Source organism: Enoplosus armatus, chromosome 15, assembly GCF_043641665.1.
Source record: "Enoplosus armatus isolate fEnoArm2 chromosome 15, fEnoArm2.hap1, whole genome shotgun sequence".
NCBI classification, from domain to species: domain Eukaryota; kingdom Metazoa; phylum Chordata; class Actinopteri; order Centrarchiformes; family Enoplosidae; genus Enoplosus; species Enoplosus armatus.
The window spans coordinates 8,651,104-8,673,322 of NC_092194.1; the positions used below are offsets into that span (position 1 = coordinate 8,651,104).

The window sequence follows — 22,219 nt, forward strand, 5'->3', positions numbered from 1 at the left end:
CACTAAAAAGGGAGTGGGTGTCGGCTGTCAGATGAATCTAAATTACTAAATATATGTCAAGATGGCTGGAAGAATTTCCACTAATTAGTCAAGGCCCATAAGCATTCAAAACACTTTTCTGTGGTTCAGAATGAAATGAATGTAGCTGTTCAATTTGTTTCATAAAAATCATCTCATTTAACAGTTTCAAACATGGAGAATCTGATTATTTCCAATCTATAGAAAAGTATAGAATCTTTTCCAGCATTAAAGGAGAACTCCTTGTCATGTCAGAATAGCCAAGGTTTGCCATAATCTGATCTGCTTGGGTTTCTTTATTGAGAACTTTAGAAAACCCCCTCAATGCAAAAGTGCCCCCTACATTTATAACCCACTTTTGTGATCTAGATAGTCCGTCTTTCAATCTCTGAGATGAGGAGCATTCGCAGTGGAGGCAAAAGCAGCAACAAAACAGGAAATAAAATGTCTAGAGTCACCATATCTAAATCTTCTGTCCTTCTCCTCCAATAGGTTACCTGTTGGGTGGTCATGTGATGCGGCTGTTCCATGGACACGACGAGGTTGTGGCCATCCCAGGATCAGACCAGAGTGAAGAGCAGCAGAGGTGCGAAACAAAGCAAGCCTTGAACAAACTAGATTACACTGCAGCATTAGGGGTCACGCTTTAATGATGGCAGAGCAGTTATGTAGCACAGGAGAAGCTAACTGACCTGTGAGTTACCTACGGTTCCTCAGCTCCCACCTCGCTTCATAAAAATGCCTCTGACCAGCGTGACACTCGGCTCTCTGGGAAGCCAAAATGGCTGCTGTGTTATTTTTGTCTACAGTATAGCTGCCAACTTGGATAAGCTAGGCCGCAGAAAAAATGGCACACTGGCCTTGAAGTGGGTCAAAACAGCAGGCAAGGCCCATTCACACTCATCCAGGTGCCAGGAGATGTGTCTTCCTTCTGGGCACAAACACACACACACACACACACACACAGGTCTATTTTTAGAACAGAGCCCGGCAAATATGAGGGCGGGTTTAGATATTAATTTCCAGCTTTGGCTTTTCTCCTCGTGTTGTCCTTGAAATTCAGCAGACGGAGGAAGCTTTTTAGAGGTCTTCACTTTTCTGGGGCAGATCAAACACACTCCAAGCTGTCACTGGGGGGGTGATGAGCGATTTCTTTTATCTCCGGACCCAGTCACCCATATCACTGATAGACAGTGTAGCTGTGGGTTATCAGGGCGCACATGTCTCTGTTTGAAGGATGTGATGCTGTAGTCAGCAGAGTAAATACAGCCCATGCTTCAGTGTGTGTGTGTGAGTCGAACATCCTCCCAATGAATATCATTGTGACAAATGAGAGTAAAGAGGTGGTGTTCTTCTGAGCCAGGATGAATGACCTTGACAGCATCAGTGGTGGCTAGACATTTAAAGCATCCACAGCCAGACCACCCACTCATGCTTCTCTGGCATCCCCCAGGATAGTCAACTATGAGACGGGTAAAGCCGGTGCCAAGGCCAGGTCCTTGTGGAGGCTGGAGCCACTCCGAATCAGGTGGGTTGTGTTTCGCATTATCTGTTATCTATTCTCTTCCTTCCTGTTTTTCACTACCTATTTTACCTCTTATATTCTTTTTTTCCATTTTCTATCATTCTCCTATTTTTTCCATCCCACCTGTTTCTTTGTATCGGCTGTTTCCTCTTTTTATTTTTTTCTCGCTACGCCCATTTGTCCCTTCCTCCCTCTCCCTATCTATGATTTAATGCTGCACTGTGGCCTCTCTGTCTCTTTATTCCCCTCTCTCCCTCCCTCTTCCTCTTTCCTTCTGTCCCTCTCCCTTTCCCTTTCAAGTCTTTGATCCAGGCTATTTTACAGCCTCACGGGGATGCGGCCGTTCCTTTTTCCATTTCACTTCCCGTCAAATATGATATTTGTCACATCTACTGTGTTTTTGACCCTGGTTTGTTTTGAATTTCCTGAACAGAAACAAAGCACATAATTAGAGAAATGTTTTCAGCTATTTGCTAATTATTCCGCCGCATGGCACGCTAGATAATTAACAGCTGGCAGCAATGTTTAGATCAACTAATTAGCGGATATTAGGCTTCCAGGGCTTATGAAAGGCAACTTTTTCCTTCTTGTATGTTTGCCTGTGTGCTTCACTTTAATGTGTGGGTGTGACCTTGGCAGCTGGAGTGGCAGCCACATCCGCTGGGGCCAGCCCTTCCGACTGCGGCACCTGACCACCGGTCACTACTTGGCCCTAACTGAGGATAGGGGGTTGGTGCTGCAGGACAGGGAGAGGTCCGACACCATCGCCACCGCCTTCTGCTTCAGAGCGTCTAAGGTTAGTACACACATACACACACAGATGATACAAGGACACAAGATTCACTTGACTCCCTGCGACTCCTCAAGGTGACCTGTGTCACATGGGATCAACCACGCACTCCCTCATTAAAAGCAGTTAAAGGATCACCTCTAAACCTTCACAAATGAACCACCCACTCCCCTTGGACTGGAAATATCACCATTTTTCAAGGACAATGAAAATTACAAGAATTATTGGACCAGTGAAAGCTACGGCATTGAGGTTAATTTAGCTGAACTTGCAGACTCTGACTGAACCGACCATTTAGACTTACTCCACGTAATGGAGTTTCTAGATATGGCCAGTGATTGTGAGCCAATTACTGACCCTTCCAATGTGGATTTAATGCATGTATTATAGAATATAAGTGAAGTCATTTATCACTGAAGTCCTCATGTCGATTATGGGCTGCAGTTATATCAGATCCTAGCATAGCAAAAACAAATACAATCATCTCACTGTGATGGATGAAGCCATAAACAGCAGATGCAGTTGACATTTGGTTGGTGGTTGATTAAGAACAAATCTGCATGCAGTATGTCTGAACGTGCACATTTCATTACTGTGCTAGCGTGCTCAAGCGTGTCACACTGACAGCCTTGACGTGTTCATCTTCTCCTCCCCTGTGCAGGAGAAGCTGGAGCAGAGCCCCAAGCGGGACATCGAGGGCATGGGGGTGGCGGAGATTAAATACGGGGACTCGCTCTGCTTCATCATGCACGTGGCCACGGGACTCTGGCTCTCCTACCAGGCACCTGATGTCAAATCTGCCCGTCTGGGTCCCCTCAAGAGACGAGTGAGCGAAGACACACACCGTTCTGTCTTCAGATGCAAAGCACATGCAAAAAACAACAAAATTAATAAATAAATGAGATTCCTTGGAGCGGATAATTATGTAATGAGTTGATTGAGTTGAGATGATTGTCTATTAGTTCGTATCTCTGCCTCGACTAAATATAAACCATGTCCCTTGGCTATTATGGCAGAAGTGATAGAGGTGTGCGCGCGTTAATGTGCGTGACAATGTGTCCTCCATGTAAACACAGCCAGATAGCCTGTAGTGTCAGCACCTGTGTTCCAGACATTGTGGCTCAGTGCTGGCTGAGGATGGCTGGAGACTCTCTCTCCATTAAATGGTCTCTTCCTTTTTTTGGTCCTTTGCCCCCCCCCATTGTCTCATGTCAATGTCTCACACTCTCTCTCTTCCTGCCCTCTAAAGGCTTGCTTACATTCTGAAGGTCACATGGACGACGGCTTGACCCTGCAGCGCTGTCAACATGAAGAGTCCCGCGCCGCACGAATCATCCGCAACACCACATTACTCTTTAACCGATTCATCAGGTATGCCAAACATTGTGGTAACTGTGGCAAACATTGTGCTGTTCCTCACTAATGCACGCAGTGACATGATCGCACAAATTGCCCAATTACACCAAATTACAGTCCACATTTGTCTTGAGCCTCTTTATTCGGGTAATCTGCAAAATGTCCTGTCACTGGCACAAGTTGCGTGAGTGCCGCACTGATGAAGGTAGAGCATAATTAATAAAGATGATTATGAAAACAGAGTCCCCAACTGAGATGAAGCCTCAAAAGCAGACACCTCAAAGCCCCACGGACTCTCACACAGTCCATACAATCGTGATATAACATCCCTCCAGATTGTGAACACACCCAGTGGAGAGTTAAGCTTGTGGGCCTGTGAGTTTTGACTGAGTGGGGTGCCAAAGCCCCAGACAGCTCACTCAGTGGTCCAGTCATGCGTTTCCAAATGGGAAACATTGCAGTGGCGTCACAGCTATGCACGACCAGCTATGAAAGAGTAAGCTGTGGAGCACGTAAGTGGATGCTTCCAGTAGCCTTATTTGTTATCAAACGGCCTGCTGTCCCCTGGGTTGGGCTCTGTGGCGGGAACATGTGAGAGTCTGTCAGCCTCTACCCCCAACCCCCCTGCGGCTGTGACACACGCGTACGACAGGAGCTATTTTTAGCCGGCCAGCGGAAATCAGCATTTCAGCATGGATAAACCTGTGGGCTAAACATTGTGTTAGTCATCACAGCCTCTCCTCAAGTCTGCCTCCCAATTTGAGAGTCTTTACCCGTGGGTTATTGCATTTGTGATGAATGGGAGTAATGGTCACAAACTGCTGTCATGTCTGAATGAGTTTTTTTTTTGTGAGTGTTTCTGTGCTCTCTCTGTCTCCCCCTCCCAGAGACCTGGATTGTCTGGGTGTTAAGAATAGGGCACTGGTTGCGCTGCCTGTCGAGGAGGTGCTCCAAACTCTCAATGACCTCATCGCCTATTTCCAGCTCCCTGACGTTGAGCTGGAGCACGAAGAGAGGCAGATCAAGCTGCGCTCGCTCAAGAACCGGCAGAACCTATTCAAACAGGAAGTGAGTTTCACCATAAAGGAAGCAGCTCCACGAAATATCAATTAATAACGCCATGAGCTTCTCTGCAGTGCAGCTAAATATTAACAACCCCCTGGAGTAAAGAGTTTGACTTGTGATTGAGGCAATTTTAGTAAGTGACTGCACGCGTGAGTGAGCCGGGAGCAGCGGCAAACTTGCAAAAGACAAAGTATGTGAAAGGCTAAAGCAATTGATTCTTTGTGGTGTGTTTCAATGCCATCCTGTATTTGGAGGCATTGCATTTGAAGCGTCAGCAGTTTTGGTGTTATACGTTTTCCCGAGGCTGGCACGAGTGCACTGAAGCTTTCTGCTAAGCCTCTAGGACCGAAATCGCTTTCATCAATTACGAAATGTCAGCTTCCTCACTGAGGGGTACTATGATGTCAACTATCCAAACTGCCCTTAACTCTAACAGGCTGCAACAATGTGTAGCCTCAAGCCAACATACATGAGGGTGAATTAGCTAAATGGGATATACATGCATTTTAGGTGGTTTCAATATTTGCAAATGATGCATATTTCAGTATTTAATCTTTCATCTTATTTACCTTCTCTCTTGTCTTTCTATGGTAATATATTTAAAACAGCACATCTCTGTCTTGCCCCTAATACATTACATTTAGAAGGTCAATTTGTCACTGTAGACCGCTGACTCATGATTTTTCCTGGCATTTATATATCATCAGCAATTTCCATTTAGTCTTTTTACGCCTTCCATTTAGCATATCTGATCACTATAGACATTTCTCAGTAGTATAAATCACCATGACACAAGCACCAAAAGGGACAGGAGAGAGCCATAGGGCTGCGTTCAGGATGGTCAGCTAATTGAAAGTTCACCAAATTAAGTTGCTAATGAGAGCTTGTTATTAAAACAAGATGTATTTTAATGCGAATGTCAATGTGTGAAATGCATGCATTTCATGTTTATTTTATTTTCATGTGTGTGTGTATAATCACTGTGCATTTCTTAGGGCATGCTGACTCTGGTGTCCAACTGCATCGACCGTCTGAACGTCTACAACAGCGCTGCCCACTTCGGGGAGTGTGCTGGGTCAGAGGCCGGAGCAGCCTGGAAAGACATTCTTAACCTGCTGTATGAGCTGCTGGGTAAGAAGCTGGTCTACCCCACACACACACACACACACACACACACACACACACACACGTACGTTCAAACACACACACTTAAACCGATCTGCTACTGTAGCCAATCACAGACCTGGTATTTAACCAGCCATTTACAGACGCCTCACAGTGGAGGACTGAATTCTGAGGTTGCCAGAATTCAGACAGCTCAACATATACATACAGACACACACACACACACACACACACACACACGCACGCACACAATAAATACCCCATCTCCAACACTCACACTCATACTCACATTGTTGGGCAAAAGACTTGGCATCACGTGGTCCACTGCGTACAAAAGAGCTTTCCAGTTTATGTGATGTGCTTCCAGGGCATCAGCCCAACAAGATCAGTCGTCACACACACACACACACACACATACACACACAATTTTGGGTGTCCCCTATTGGCCAGATGGCTTTTTATCCATTGAATGTCAATTCTCATCACTATGCTGTTTTCTGTTTTGTTTACTTGCTCTCGCTGTGTTCTTTGTGTTCCTATAGCACAATGTCATCAGCCCTGCCTTTGCAAGATCACTTTAACCTATTGCACTGCTAGCATATGCTCTGTCGGATATAGACGTATCTCACTAAAATGATGTGGCGGGGGAAAATATATATATTTTTGGCTCTCCCTCTCTATCTGAAAATCCTGCTGTCTCCTGCTGCATCTGACAACGTTTGGCTGGAACATTTCCTTTACCTGTTGTGATGTAAAAGATGCAGAAAATTGCGAGCCATGATTTTCTTCATGTCGTGGTTTGGTCATGTCTCATTCCTAAGAAAATAATGTGGATATGTAAAGTTTATCTTTCACCCTGCCACACTGAAGCCCCTCTGCCCTCTAAGGTTGTCCTTCACGCTCTTATTTACACTTATTTTCACCTCCTGGCTTATATTAGTGTTCCAGCCACGTCTCTCTCTTTTCCCCCGGTCCCTCCTCCACACACCTGCTGTGGCGCAGCGCTAAGTGGATTTGGGATGCCGTCCTCCTTTCTTCCCTGTCTGTCTGCTTTGGGTGACCCTGTCTTTTTATTTTGCTAGGACACATGTGGGTGTGGTTGTCCTCATGTGTTTATGTCTTTTCTCTCCTTGTGTCATTCCCTCCCTCTATCTCAGGCATCTTCCAGATTAATATGTATAAGGGTGTCAAAGCAGAACCTCTCTCCTTACTTGGCTTTGGGCATGCATATGAGGCGTTCACATTTGGGTGACATTGTTTTTGCTGTTGCTGTTGTGTATGAAGTGACATTTGACAGTGCACCAAAGGGGATCCATCACACCACTTTGCACAAAAACACTGTCTTCTTTCCCATGAAATTTGACTAGTGCACACTTTCCTTGTGCCCTGCAGCGGCGTTAATTAGAGGGAACAGAAACAACTGCACCCAGTTTTCCAACAACTTGGACTGGCTGGTTAGCAAGCTGGAGAGACTGGAGTCTTCCTCAGGTATGCTCATTATCATTCTCACACATACTGAGCCTCCAGTGAAACAGCATAGTGAGATCTGGCATTTTTCCTGTCAAAGAGACATTGCTAAACTATCCGGTTCCTTTAATAGCAACCCAGCACTCCTCAACAGGGATATGAGTCTTAAAAGATGTAAAAAGATGAAAATTATGTTGGTACCTCTACTTCATAAGTATATGTAAATAATGTAGCAGCAGCACTGAGTGTTCCCTGTTGATTTATGTGGACTGGATGTCTCTTTGACGAGTGTCCTCTAGTGTGTCTTTCTCTTCCGTGGGTGTTAACTAATTGATGAATTTGCGGCTGTGCTAGGCATCCTGGAAGTTCTGCACTGCATTTTAATTGAGAGCCCCGAGGCCCTCAACATCATCCAGAGAGGACACATCAAGTCCATCATTTCGCTGCTCTACAAGCACGGACGCAACCACAAGGTGAGCAACAAGTAGCGCTCTGTAGCCAATTAGCTTAGCACAAAGGCTGGAAAGAGGGGGAAACGCTTTATGGCTAAGCTAACTGGCTGCTGCCTCCAGGTTCATTTTCACCTCAAGACGTGAGAGTGGTATCATGCAGGAAACCAAACTTTCAAAAACGTCAAACTATTATTTTAAGACTGAAGTATCACCAGTTACTTGGATGTTGTCAGAAACTTTTGGTCAAACAAGGAAGCACACCACAACCACTGAAAGCGCCTGTTTACCTTGCATCCAGTCATCCCCAGTTTCCTCATTAGGCTCAACAAAGTGCTTCACTGGGTGCACATTCATTTCCATAACAATTCCCTTTGGGCCTCTTTGTCACCTCTTCTTCTTTTTAGCTACTAATTTATTGTGCTTACCTTCGACCAGCATACAAACTTCCATCTTTGACAGGAGGCTCCCGGGGGGTTTGGTTGCAGTGTGTCCCCATCATGAATCAGTCAGTTTAACAGTGAAATGAAATCAGGAGCAGGCAGTCAGCTGGCCGCGGTCATAAATCAGCCTGGATGTATCATTTTGCTATGGAAGCAGGAGAAAAGGGCCAATGATAAAGCATGGGTGCTCTGGCCTGTCACCCTTGGCTGAGCGTCCCGGCCCATTTAATTCTACGGCTTTGTTAGTGTAACATCAAAGGGATATTATTGGACATGTTTTTGCCCCCAATAAGCATCTCAGAGTAATTATACAGTGGTTGCATGAAAAGAGTCTGTCCCTAGAGCAGCAACTTGGACAGTGATTAGGGACAAAGACAATTAGTCATTCATTTCTGTAAAGGTATGGATTCATATTTAGGGTTTAATAGGGAAAATGAGGTCAATGTGTAATCAGTTATTGGGGAACTGTTGTGCTCTTCCTCTCAATACTGTTGCTTATCCCCCCCTGCTGCCTCCTCATTCTGTTTCAGATTCTGGATGTGCTCTGCTCGCTGTGTGTGTGTAACGGCGTAGCTGTGCGAACCAATCAGAACCTAATCTGTGATCACCTGCTGCCCAAGAGAGATCTGCTTCTGCAAACCCAGCTGGTCAATGATGTCCAGAGGTCAGAAAGCCATCCACGCACCATTCCCCCTTTTCAACATCATGCTTTATATTTATATATTATAGATTAATCAACATTTTAAATGTACATTTTAAGTGGTTAAAAGTGAAGAACTATCATCACATCATAAACTAAATAACACAGATATATCCTAAAGTTTCAAAGAGAAAGTAAAACATGTACCGCATCCATCAATTATAATGAATTAGAGGAAACAGGCCAAAAGGCTCCACTGTGTTAAGTGTATGAATCCAAAACTACTTCCTTAATTTAAGGAATGTCTTAGTCAGTGAAGGCTTTAAAAATAGTCAACAATATAAACAGGAAATCACTGTAGTATCACAAATTGTTACATAACTTAAAAATAGAACAATTTAAGGGGGTCAAGTGATATATTAACTACATTGTCATATATATATATCAGCTGGTTCAGTTAGCTACGCGACAGTTACTGAGAGTAAATATTTAGTAAGAACTAGTTTGTGTGGTGCAACTCTTTTTAATGTAGTGATGCTCACGTTAGGACTAGGCTAAATTTGAACTTCCATACATGGTACACATCTAAAACTGCATGTTGAGTATAGACCATGTACCATTAACAACATGGTCTTTAAATTCGACTGTGGACCATGACGTGACGGTTTGGAAAATGAAGCACTGTATACTGAGATTGTACTTGGCTTTTAAATCCCCTGTTATCTCATATAATCCTTCATCTTGTAGTCTTTGTAGTATGAAAAGAAGTATTTTCGTGACGGTGAAATAATTTTAACTCAAATTTTATCTCACACATCTCTGGGATCATTTTCTTGACACTAGTGAAGTGGTCGACACTTTTTAGGAACTTCCTGAACCAAATACATTAGAAGCAAAGTGAATTATCTCGTCCTAAAGGCAGACTCTTTCATTAGTTTTAAGAAAAAAAAACATATTACAAATGAATATTAGAGAATATCTCTCTTCCTCTGAGGGATAACTAATGATTTCATGTTTCACTTCATTGCCAGTATGAGACCAAACATCTTCCTGGGGGTGAGCGAAGGCTCCGCTCAGTATAAGAAGTGGTACTACGAGCTGATGATTGACCAGGTGGACCACTTTGTTACCAGCGAGCCCTCCCACCTGAGGGTGGGCTGGGCCAACAGTAAAGGCTATGCCCCCTACCCCGGAGGAGGAGAGGGATGGGGAGGCAATGGAGTTGGAGATGACCTCTACTCGTTTGGTTTTGATGGACTCCACCTCTGGTCAGGTCTGTATTTGTGTGTGTAATTCAGCTCATATCATAATAAGCTAATGTATTAAAGATGAGCGGTAACCCTGGGCTACAGCCAGGTCGTGTCTAGACAGAATCAGTGCCCTGCAGGGACAATCTCCTTGCCCGGAGTGTGTGTAACTGTGCGCATTTGTGTGTGCAAATTTGCGTATTCAATCCTGTGTGTGTGTGTGTGTGTGTGTGTGTGAGAGACGTGATCTGTGCCAGCATCACTCATTGGGTCATATTTCACATAACTGTGTGTGTGTGTGTGTGTGTGTCCTGAACAGGTCGTATCCCGCGGGCGGTTGCGTCCATGAACCAGCACATCCTGACCTCAGAGGATGTGGTGAGCTGTTGTCTGGACCTGGGAGCTCCCAGCATCTCTTTCAGGATCAACGGACAGCCTGTTCAGGGCATGTTTGAAAATTTCAACACAGACGGGCTCTTCTTCCCTGTCGTCAGCTTCTCTGCAGGGGTCAAGTGAGTGTTTATTTGTTTCTTCTGCGTGTTGTCTGAGACAAACAGACTCCCTGAAATGACTCCCTCGAAGCTCAAGCCAAAAGAAATGTATAAATATATAATGTATATATACTGCACACCTACGCTGCCTGCATTCAATCCATCAAATCCACCTACTCTCTCTGGTCCAAAATTCATTAATCCTCAAGGCCTTGAGATTGGACACAGGTAAAATGGGCTGTCTTCATATTCTGCTCTGTTGCCATGGTGACCACAGATCCTGTGATTGACAAGACTTTAAAATGAAATTTCAAGCTCCAGCGGTTTTCCCATGATTCCATGATTGACTCTGACTTTGTGGCGCAAAGCAGTGTTTTGCATTAACAGCTTTTACTCTTTGAAGCCCAGAGGCCAGTCTGATTTTATTTGGTCATGTAAGCTATTTGAAAGTGAATTCAATCCTTATTGCCTGATGAAAACAAATTCTCAAACAAAGTAATAATGGACCTGGCGGCTTATGAGCAGTGGAAACGGAAAGGAATCAGGGTGGACTCAACAGTGTTAAAGCAACATGTCATTGCCTTTCAAAGATGCTAGAATGCCCTGAGTTAATTAATCTTCTGTGGCTGTTTAGAGTTTGTTTCATCAGTGGAGAAGACTAAGAGTCTACAGCCACGCTAGCAACTCTTTGAGGCTGTACTTATGTTGGTGGCGTGAGAGGAAAAGTCACCAAAGTCATTAGGCTTCATCCTACAAGTGTAGCTAGAACATAAAGAAAAAGGACAGTGGTGCATTATTTTCCCATCTTTGGTATCACTTCATGTCTTCTCCACTGCAAACTTTGTCACATTTAATAGCCGTATTGTTTATCTTACAGAACAAATTAATTATTAGAAGAGCTTATCAAAGTTTATATTACTCACCTTGTGTAGCCACAGCTTCTTTCTCTCTATGCTCTCTCCAAGGAGAGGTTGCACAGGTCCAGAGAGTTGGTGCTCAAGTGTCATTCTGCTCCTCTTTTCAGCTCTGTTCTTTTTTTCTTAATTGAGTTTAGTAATTGTACTGCAGTCATTGTCACTGCTACAGTAACTCCGCTGTTGGCTCGGGGAGCCTGTAGTAAGACATCTTCCTCCTACAATACCGATGGTGTCGCCAGATGCTTGTTGTCATTAAAAGTGATCCAAAAATCCACTAAACCAAATCTAACAATCGAGTTACAAGACTGTCAGCGTGCATTTCATCGCTCTCTTACTATTCATGACTTGATGTGAGTTAACGTTCAGCATTTAATATGCAAAGAGCCACCTGACAACCACTTTTGTGTGGGTTATGACACCGTGGAGCTCGTACAGTGCTTGAATCTGACCCACTGAACGGGGGGGAACATCTCCATGGATTTAAACGTGCCAGAAAATGACAGCCTCACATCCTTCTCTACTCAATAATTGAGGGTTGCGTTCAGAATGGGCTTGGTTGCGTCACAACTACTACTTGAGTAGCTATTTTGGGCGGCCTCAGGAGAGCCTCTTCACAGTGATGGCCTGAGACATCTTTTTTTTTTCAGTCTCAGAGCTAAACTTGTCCCTGTTAGAGCAGAGGCCGGAACTGATTGAGGAGCAGAGAAAGCAGTTACTTTTAGCTGCATGGTTGGTTTTCTTTTCACTGGCTGCGTCTTTCATTAATAGCTGTCTGATTATCACTTATCATTAAATATATAAATTATATTTACACATGCTTTGTTCCCCCCATTTATTAACTTTTTTTCTCCTACAATTTTAGTGTGTAGAATAATAGAATAAGCCAAAAGATGACCGACATTTTATCTTGTTAGGGTGCGTTTCCTGTTGGGCGGTCGACATGGCGACTTTAAGTTCCTGCCTCCATCAAGCTACGCTCCGTGTTATGAAGCCCTGCTGCCGAAAGAGAAGATGAAGGTGGAGCCGGTGAAAGAGTACAAGAGGGATGTGGATGGAGTCCGAGATCTGCTGGGCACCGCACATTTCATGTCGCAGGCCTCCTACCTCCCCACACCTGTTGAGACCAGCCAGGTAAACTAACAGGAGAAGAGTAGAGTTACTAAGACAAACATGTCATTAACCCTCTCACTGTTTAACCTTTTCATGTCTGCTTCCTCAGATTGTTATGCTGCCTCATTTAGAGAAGGTTCGAGACAAGTTAGCTGAGAACATCCATGAACTGTGGGGCATGAATAAAATAGAGCTGGGCTGGTCGTACGGCAAGGTGAGGAATACGCAGATAATACTCTGACAACACAATCATTGCTCTGGATCGAAAGATAAAAAAGCATAATCCATACATTTTGCCATGTTTGTAGAGAAATAAACATCACAATTATACATGTTCTTAACAAATGAGTGAAAGGCTCAGCTTGAAATGCATTAGTTGTTAGCAGTATTAGAATTTAACCATCCAAAGCCTGTACGTCATCTTGCTTTCTCTTTTATAATTTGCGGTTCACACCAAAAAGAGGGTAAGTGGAAAGAACACTGTCATTTTCCATGTCCGATGCTTTTCATACCATTCATTTAGATGCTTCATTCCAGTTTGTTCGTAGGTAGCAGAGTCATTGTGTCTGTGTTTTTAGTGTAAGTCATGAATTACAAAGTATTGTTTCACCAAAGGGCAGAACAGGGTGTTTTGGCAATTTCAGTGCAGCAATAAACCAAGAGGGAAAGCCTGTGTTTTAATTGTCTACATTTAGTTTCTCCTCTTTTAAAACACATTTTATTGATTCTCTTAAGACAAAATCCCTCTTCCAAATGTAAACCCAAGGGTCGCTTTTTTGATACTTTTATAGTTTGACATTTTGGGAAAAATGCTTGTTTTGTTATCTTACTGAGAGTTATGTGAGAAGATCAATACCACTCTCTTAGCTTAGCTTAGCATAGCTTATCATAAAGACTAGAAGCAAGGGAAAACAGCTAGAATGCCTGTATTCAAAGTTCAAACATACAGCCAGACTGCAGACTTTGAGTATGGATTATACAAACAAGATGCAATGTGTTAATTAGTGAGCTTTAGAGACTTTTTTTGGGAGAGCCAGGCTAGCTGTTTCCCCCTGCTTCCAGTCTTTATGCTAAGCTAACCATCTTCTGGTTCTAGCTTCATACTTAATGGACAGATCTCTCGATTATAAAGTGAATAAGTGTATTTCCCAAAATACCCAATTGGTACCTTACCTTTGTTACCCAAAGTTTGTTTAAATCCTTAGTATTAGTTAACACAGAAGTACAACGCCTAATGTTACCGTATGAAATATTGTATAAGATCAATTGAAAAACACTAAAAATGATTATTTTGCATTATTTCACCAAATTCTTTAATTATATATGTCATTATACCAGCGAATATATGTGATACAAAACATTTTTTTACTTTTTGTCTGCAAAAGACTGGTTTATTGTATATTAGCTAAAGGATCACGCCAAAGTGACCTGTTTTGCCCTTAAAGGAACAGATGACAACACAAACAACAATATGGAACACAGCTCTTATGTCTATAATACAAAATTACCTCCCTCTATTAATGATACCGCCAGCTTTTATACAAACCTTCATCCTTTCCAACACCTCGACAGAAGCTTTAATTTAGCATTTAGAACTTTAATTTGTATTGTTTAGTTTTTCTTACTGAAGCTCAGGGGGTCAGAGGCTCTAACAATGTGTCAAAGAGTGGTAAAACATGTTGAGAGATAGCCACGGTGCACGTCGTATTAGATGCATTTTGAGTGTGGTTACTCTGCAGCTCATTCTGTGCTCTGTAGTTATCATTCATTGTGATTACAGCAGCATTCATAGTAGATGCCCTACAGCAGAGGGAATAAGCAATGTGGTGTTTGTTATTTAGCTTTTGTTGCATATAAATACCCTTTTCATTTGTTGTTTGTTCCACAAATATAATTCAGTGAGAGGAAGAACTGCCAGAGAAGAGAATTCCTGTCAACTTCTTGTACTATTCACAAAAGAGCTGGCTGGTGTTCATTGGACCCACACACACAGCTGCATATCTGTACACAGCCCTGCATGTTTTCTTGGTAAACATCCACCACTGCCATGCCGCCTCCTCTGAGCAGCATCGCCAAAGGGATTATTTGGTATAAGGTGCAGCCTCGAGAGAGGCCTTACACCTCTCACTTGGTGTTTCAGTCGCACACCTTTCTATCTCCCCCAAGAAAACATGCTCCCTTGTTCCTCCTTCATAACATGTTCACTAGAGTAGACTGTCTTATCACTGCAACCAGTAGCAGCCTGTATTTAAACCACATCCCACTCTCCTTGTTGGTTCACAATGACACTGACTTACAAGGCTGTGTATTTCATATGCATATATTTAGTAAACTTCCCCCACATGATGCACATGCATATAGAGTTACAGAGTTGCAGGCAACAAAGGAAAGTTGAAATATTATTTCTGTGACTGTTCTTCTTCCCCCAGATAAGGGATGATAATAAGCGGCAGCACCCGTGCCTGGTGGATTTCTCCAAGCTGCCAGAAACTGAAAAGAACTACAATCTGCAGATGTCAACAGAGACTCTGAAGTATGTTGAGCATTATTGATCGATTTTCTCCACGGTACTTTTGTTTTTGAAGAGAAGAAGAAAGAAAGTGTGGGACAGAGTCAAAGAGAGAAACAGACTAAGATGAGATCATCTTTTGTTTCAAACAGATGTTTATGAGCATTCATTTGGAGTATCACATACACGACTGGAGGTAGATATGAACCCTGGTAAAGATCAGGGAGAGTCCAGTCAGACAACATCACTAACATGTAGTGGTGGATCTTACAGTGTATTTGTTTGCATTAATGCCATTATACCTGCATTAAGTGGCAATTTACACAGAGATACATTTCATTAAAGCCCCAATTTGAGTTTAATGTATCGCATCATCTCTGCCCATATGCCATCACCTACAGTGTACAAACTCATGAAGGATTAAAATAAATTATCTATAAGATAACAATACATTTCCATTTCCAGAGTTGCTCAACCAAGCAAGTCTTGCTCAACACTTGATTCTGCTCATAAAGGTCGCAGTGAAAGTTGTTGCAAGTGCTTTACATAAATGCTCATTAAACGATACAGCGTTGAGGTTTTCTGTGATTAATCTTGATCTGTGGCAGTGGCAGACACATCTGGGTGACACTGATGGGTTTCTGAGTGACATCAAACTCATTTTTACTGTCACTTTGTCCTCTCACAAGGTGTGAAGAAAATTTGTCAAAAGCACTTCACACCCAGTGCATTCCCCTGGGTATTCTTTGGCCTTTTTCTCCTGACAGATGAGGACATGCACAATTTAACCCATCACTGCTCCATTTGAACACGCCCAACCTCTCTTCTGCTACTCTTGGATCTACATGTAGTGTTGAATCAGGAGTAACGACAAGGTGTGGATTAAACACAATCTGCAGACAAGCTTCAATCATTCACTCACTTTGTGTTGTTTTTTCCCCACCAGGACCCTGCTGGCATTGGGCTGTCGTGTAGTTCAGGTCAATCCAAATGCAGAGGGCTCCCTCAAAAAGATAAAACTCCCTAAGAAGTAAGTGTGCATGCTTATATTTACTGCCTAAATTCCATCAGAACACACGTCTTATTTAAACTGTTTGTTATAAAGCTGCCTGTAGTTTCAATTGAAACACATGATACCTAAGGCCTTTCTGTTGTAAGAGCAAATGAAATGGTGAATCAAAAGGTGTAAGCAGAGTCTATGATCATCAGAAAATGTCCAGCAATATGAGAAGAAATTTAGTGTTAATATACTGTATGCACTGCCATAAAGATTTATATCAGGCTCTAATGTAGGTAAATTGGATATACTTCCATAACTGAGAGAAAATGTGTTTTCTTTTCATTATCTTTTTTCCTGTAGCTACATGATGTCCAATAGTTATAAGCCGTGTCCTCTGGACCTATCTGACATCAAACTGACTCCAGGTCAGGAGCTGCTTGTGGACAAACTGGCAGAGAACGCACACAATGTGTGGGCCAAGGACCGCATCAAACAGGGATGGACCTATGGCATTCAGCAGGTACACTGGATGTATTGGTGTACAGTTTGCTGGGACTAAAACTAATAAATATTCAAGTGAAAAGCATCTCACCTTAGAAAGCACCCAAGACGTTCATTAAGTTTTAAGCTTGACTTTTAAATACAATTAAGGAAACAACCCTATTTTCTTATTATATAAAGAAAAAGAGGTTCTTCTTTCTTCTGCTTCCAGCTTTGCTACTGTATTTTTTATGTGCTCAGTTTCTCCTTCATGGTTCATTAATTCACCTCCCATACAGTCTATACTTTACAAGTGCACATGTCAGACGGTTTGTTTGGTCTGACATCTCCCGGCTATATGTCATTATTCAATGCACAGCAAGATGTTCTGCAGTAAAGGGCAACAAGACCCAGAACATATTGTGCAGAACGCACTCGACACAGTGTGTCTCGTCTCATCTGTAGAACGAACACGTGCTAAAACACACTGACTGCTAGCTTTTGTTAATCAGGCTTTTGGTGTATTTTGGTACCGTTGCCATGAAATTGGATAAAACACACTCTCCTGAATTCATAAATTCCACTGCTATTTTCTCCCATGATGTGTCACCCCGATATATTTCACTGCAATATGAAATAAATCTTGCAAAGACCTGACAGGTTTCTGATGATATTGTTTCTGTGGTTATAGCGTGGTTGGTTCTAGTGGGGAAAAAATTGCTGTTTTCTTTTTAGTCTGTTTGCTTTTCACTTAAAAGCATTGATTTACAACTTATGATGAGAAATTATTTGATTCATTCATATATATTACCGAGTGTAATCATTATTCCTGCATTAAGGGAGTGAAGGATCATTCCTTTTGCCCTATTTTGCAATTTTTTGTGTGAATGCTGGTCCCTGAATGCAAGCAAGGGTCTGGATAGAGAGGAGTGCGGAGGTCTGAAATCACCTATTGATTCAGAATTAGCAGAAAATATACAATTTGGAAGACACTTAATGTGTAAACTGGCCATTTTTCCATTTGTCCCAGCTCTGCCATTTTAACTTGTATAAGCAGCTAAGGTCTAATTACACACTTCGCCATCTATACAAAAAACTTTTTGAAAGCGTTTTACACACCATAGTATGAACTCTCTCTTTGGCCTTTTAACTGTTAGTATAGTCAGCTAATCAAACGTACCTGAATTACATTACGTTGGTGAAACACTGGAAAGCAGATGTTTGTTCATGTTCTCTGTACAGTTTGTAGATATGGGGTTAATAACATGGGACCAGGTAACTGACCAGCACTTTGGAAAAATACCACAAGGTTTTCAATTAGTGATATCAGGGAAAGCTGTTCCAAACAGCCAGTGATCTGCATAACCAGCTCACGATTTCAAATTAAGCTCCCCAAATCTGCTTAAGTAGTATTAATATGATACTTTCATGCGCCTCGACCCCCTATGGGAAATAACACAGGAAAGATAGAGGAAGTGATAGCAGTAGCCAAATGACAATAAATGGCCGGTTAACTTCTCAGTTGTATGATTGAGCTACCTCCCTTGGGCTTGATGCTGCATGATGAGGTAACAGTTGGGAATGTGTTTGCTGCTAATGGGTGCATAACATTTTCTCTGACTGCCTCTTCTCCCTGCAGGATCTGAAGAGTAAGCGCAACCCTCGCCTGGTTCCTTATGTTCTGCTGGATGAGCGCACCAAGAAGTCAAACAGGGACAGCCTGCGGGAGGCTATCCGCACTCTGATTGGCTACGGATACAACATTGAGCCCTCTGACCAGGAAGGCGGTGAGTTTGACTCATGGACGCAAATTATACTGCACATGATAGAATGAATGGGGAAAATGTAATGACAAGTGTGACTTCATTTTCCAGTCCAGATAAAGGATTCTGCCTCCCACCCTCTTTCAGTCTACAGAGAGAAAGAATATGGGTGTGAAATGATTGCCTTTAACCTCACCCAATGAATGATTTCCTTATTTGTTGGAGGGGATTCTGCTGGTTTTGAAGCAGCAGTCTACAACCTGACACTGCGACTGTCCCTTCCACCCTGTAGGACAAGTGGTTGAGCGGCTCAGCATTGACAAGGTCCGCTTCTTCAGAGTAGAGAGGACATACGCGGTGAAGACCGGTAAATGGTACTTTGAATTTGAGGCTGTGACGGGAGGAGACATGAGAGTGGGCTGGGCCAGGCCTGGATGCAAGCCAGATGTGGAGCTTGGCACAGATGAACTTGCTTTCGTCTTTGATGGATACAGGGTAAGCTGTCATCCACATCTAAATCAATCTCTAAATAGTCATTCACGTTGTGTGGTGGAATTCATGTTGAAAAAGATCTCATCAAGTCAGTAGGATTCAATCCTGAAGTCAAATGCTTTTTAATGGGATTGTAATATAACAGATGAGAGTTAAATTAGAAAATGTGACTAATTTCAGGAAAAATAACTGCTCTAAAGACTAACAAATGTTTTTGTCGTATATATGCTATAATCCACTCCTGAGTGTTTTATTTTACGCCTGTACACGTGCTGTATGTAGGGTCACTGTCTGAACATGGGCAGTCGTTTGTTCGGCCGGTGCTGGCACGCTGGGGACGTGGTGGGCTGTATGATCAACATGGAGGACAAGTCCATGATCTTCACCCTTAACGGAGAGATCCTCATCACCACCAAGGGCTCCGAACTCTGCTTCACTGACTTTGAAACCGAGGATGGTGAGAGAGTGTGTAAATGTGGACGTGTGTGGTGATGTGTGTGGTAACAGAGCCAGTGGTAACAGAGACTTGAGGTCAGGGGCGTCAGACTGATAAGGTGATTGTAGAGAGAGTTGCTGGGTCATCTTTTAATAAAGTTTTCACAGGCAGAGCAAAGAGCTTTCACCTAGAATGACCACGCTGGGGATATAAGCGAAAAATAAGTGGCTCCCTATAACGAAATCACCCTTATTTAATGTGACACTTGTAAATTGCCTTTTTGTGAAAATCTGGATTGATTTTCCCTCCCTCCCTCCTGCTGTGTGTGTTCTTAGAGGGTTTTTTATTCTCTGCTTCTCTCCTCCACTTCCTCCGGCTGCCCTTCAGGGTTTATTCCGGTCTGTAGTCTCGGTCTGTCTCAGGTGGGTCGTATGAATCTGGGGAAAGATGCCAGCACCTTCAAGTACTACACCATGTGCGGCCTTCAGGAAGGATTTGAGCCCTATGCTGTCAATATGAACCGAGAGGTCACCATGTGGTTCAGCAAGCGTCTGCCCACTTTTGTCAATGTGCCAAAGGACCACAACCACATCGCAGTAAGAACAAAAGCGGGGAAGTATTTGTGGGTTAACAAAAAATCACAAAATTGGTCATCGGGTGAATGCAAAGACTTTTCTTCCTGTTTGCAGGTAACCAGGATTGACGGCACCGTCGACAGCCCCCCCTGTCTTAAAGTCACCCACAAGACATTTGGCACCCAGAACAGTAACGCAGACATGGTGTTTTGTCGTCTCAGCATGCCTGTAGAGTTTCAATCCATCTTCAAAACCAGTCCTGTTGTAGACATGAACGGAGTCCACGAGGAGGACACCCTTAAAGTCAAACACAGGTACTTCCAAAGCACTATACCTACCTACCTACCTACCTTGCTGATCTGCTTTTAGATTATTGACAATCATGACATCAAGTGGACCATTCAAGTTCACTTTCAGCTCGTATGTATTATTTGAAATCATCATTACTTCAAATACTTACATTTGAAGTAATGATGATGCGGTTAAAGATGTTTGGTTTGTCAGTCATCTCATAACAGCTTTGAACATTACTCAACCAATCAGAAGTAACACTGCTCAAATATCCGTCAACTGGTTTGTACTTGATGATCACCTGTTGAATGTGGTTTCTGATAGATATCCTTTGAGATCTGTAAGGCACAGTGATGAAAGTAGGCGAGTGGACTACGGCAGCATCACTACGGTATTCAATAACCTTTTATTTTTTTTACAGAGTACCATTTGGTTGGAACACATGCAGCGTTGGCTAACTCTTACTTGTGTCATTACAGTACTACCACTCAGTAAGGGTCTTCGCTGGTCAGGACCCTGCCGGCGTGTGGGTTGGATGGGTTACCCCCGACTACCATTACTACAGCAACAACTTCAACCTCAGCAAAAACCGAACAGTCACCGTAACTCTGGGTGATGAGCGAGGACGAGTCCACGAGAGGTGAGACAGTCTTATTGTGTTTGAACAAAAGCTACACATGGAAGTTCCCCCATTTAACATTTGTAAGCAATATATAAACATTTAATACATGGTTTGTAATATGCTATAATGTAGTTGTAGTTTGTGTATTTATCAACAACTATAACTTCTCCTGTGAGTGTAAGTGGAGGCTGGTGTATAAACAGACAATGAATTACACCATTATAAAACACAGTTGTAATGGTATCAAATATGTCTTCATAGGAGAGGTTATAATTGTTGACAAATACTGTAAATTAACAAACACTTACACCTACATTATAGTGTGTTAAAAACCATTTATCAAATGTTCATATAATGCTTATAAATGCTAAAGGAGGACTTTTTTCCAACCAAAATGTGTGCTAAGACAAGATGAATGGCTGATATTTGCACTCCAACAGTGTGAGGAGGAGCAACTGCTACATGGTGTGGGGCGGTGATGTGACCAACGCTGCTCACACCTCGAGTCGCAGCAACGTAGACCTGGAGATTGGCTGTCTGATAGACCTGTCCACCGGCCTGGTCACATTCACTGTCAATGGCAAGGAGATATCCACAACATACCAGGTACTCAACACATACGTTGTACAACCTAAAGGAATAAACCAGGCAAAAGTCCAATTGTGTTTTATATTATGTTGTTTTCAAACTTTGTAAGGACTTACAGAATATGCAAGGTTACTTTTAAGCTTGCTTGTGATTTTCCTGTTTATTTGTACCTGCTATTTATTTGTGAATGCATCCATCCACCTGTAAGTCACAGTCCCTCCCTGTCTAACTCCCCATCCACTCTTCTTCTTCTTCTGTCAGTCTTCAGTTTATCCTGTTGACTTTGAGAGTAACTCGTCGTCTGTCTTTGCATATTTTCCAAACAGATCAGTGATGTCTGTATTGTTGAATTTCACACTCAGACTTTGCCCGTTCAGATGTACTCTCAGAACTAAATCTAAATCTTAAAGAACCTTTCCAAGGGTATAATCTTCTTATGTTCTCCCTCACTGAAACTCTGTGAGTCATCCCGCCAGCCGACGCTCTCGAATGATCACGCACACGCACACATGCACGCACTAAGTAGTGGAGTTTCATGATGCATCATTAAGCTGCTTTCCGCAAGTCATGCTCTCTTGCCGCTGCTCAAGCTTTTGATGTATACTTCCTGTTTGGACCTGTTAACGTGCCGCTCTTTCCTCTGCTCCAGGTGGAACCAAACACCAAGCTTTTCCCTGCCGTGTTTGTGCGACCCACCAGCCCCAACCTCTTCCAGTTCGAGCTGGCTAAAATAAAGGTAGTGTTGCCTGTATGATGTCTACAATATCATAACAAAGTACAAGAAAGAAGCCAAAACACACTGAGGAAATGCAGAGATGCA

At 42.8% G+C, this 22,219-nt stretch overlaps 1 protein-coding gene across 1 annotated transcript in view; it reads left to right on the top strand.

Moving 5' to 3' along the window:
• The window catches only part of LOC139297890 (ryanodine receptor 3-like), an 80,754-nt gene that overhangs the window by 12,653 nt on the left and 45,882 nt on the right, over window positions 1-22,219 (top strand). Inside the window, 27 exon segments of the mRNA XM_070920700.1 lie at window positions 511-604; window positions 1,472-1,546; window positions 2,183-2,339; window positions 2,995-3,159; window positions 3,583-3,704; window positions 4,577-4,757; window positions 5,750-5,885; window positions 7,272-7,367; window positions 7,701-7,819; window positions 8,769-8,902; window positions 9,910-10,151; window positions 10,445-10,637; window positions 12,448-12,664; window positions 12,753-12,857; window positions 13,105-13,107; window positions 15,073-15,176; window positions 16,099-16,182; window positions 16,513-16,672; window positions 18,272-18,419; window positions 18,688-18,890; window positions 19,170-19,344; window positions 19,711-19,919; window positions 20,013-20,212; window positions 20,514-20,580; window positions 20,669-20,829; window positions 21,252-21,417; window positions 22,049-22,135. Coding sequence (XP_070776801.1) covers window positions 511-604; window positions 1,472-1,546; window positions 2,183-2,339; window positions 2,995-3,159; window positions 3,583-3,704; window positions 4,577-4,757; window positions 5,750-5,885; window positions 7,272-7,367; window positions 7,701-7,819; window positions 8,769-8,902; window positions 9,910-10,151; window positions 10,445-10,637; window positions 12,448-12,664; window positions 12,753-12,857; window positions 13,105-13,107; window positions 15,073-15,176; window positions 16,099-16,182; window positions 16,513-16,672; window positions 18,272-18,419; window positions 18,688-18,890; window positions 19,170-19,344; window positions 19,711-19,919; window positions 20,013-20,212; window positions 20,514-20,580; window positions 20,669-20,829; window positions 21,252-21,417; window positions 22,049-22,135 — 3,803 coding nt within the window.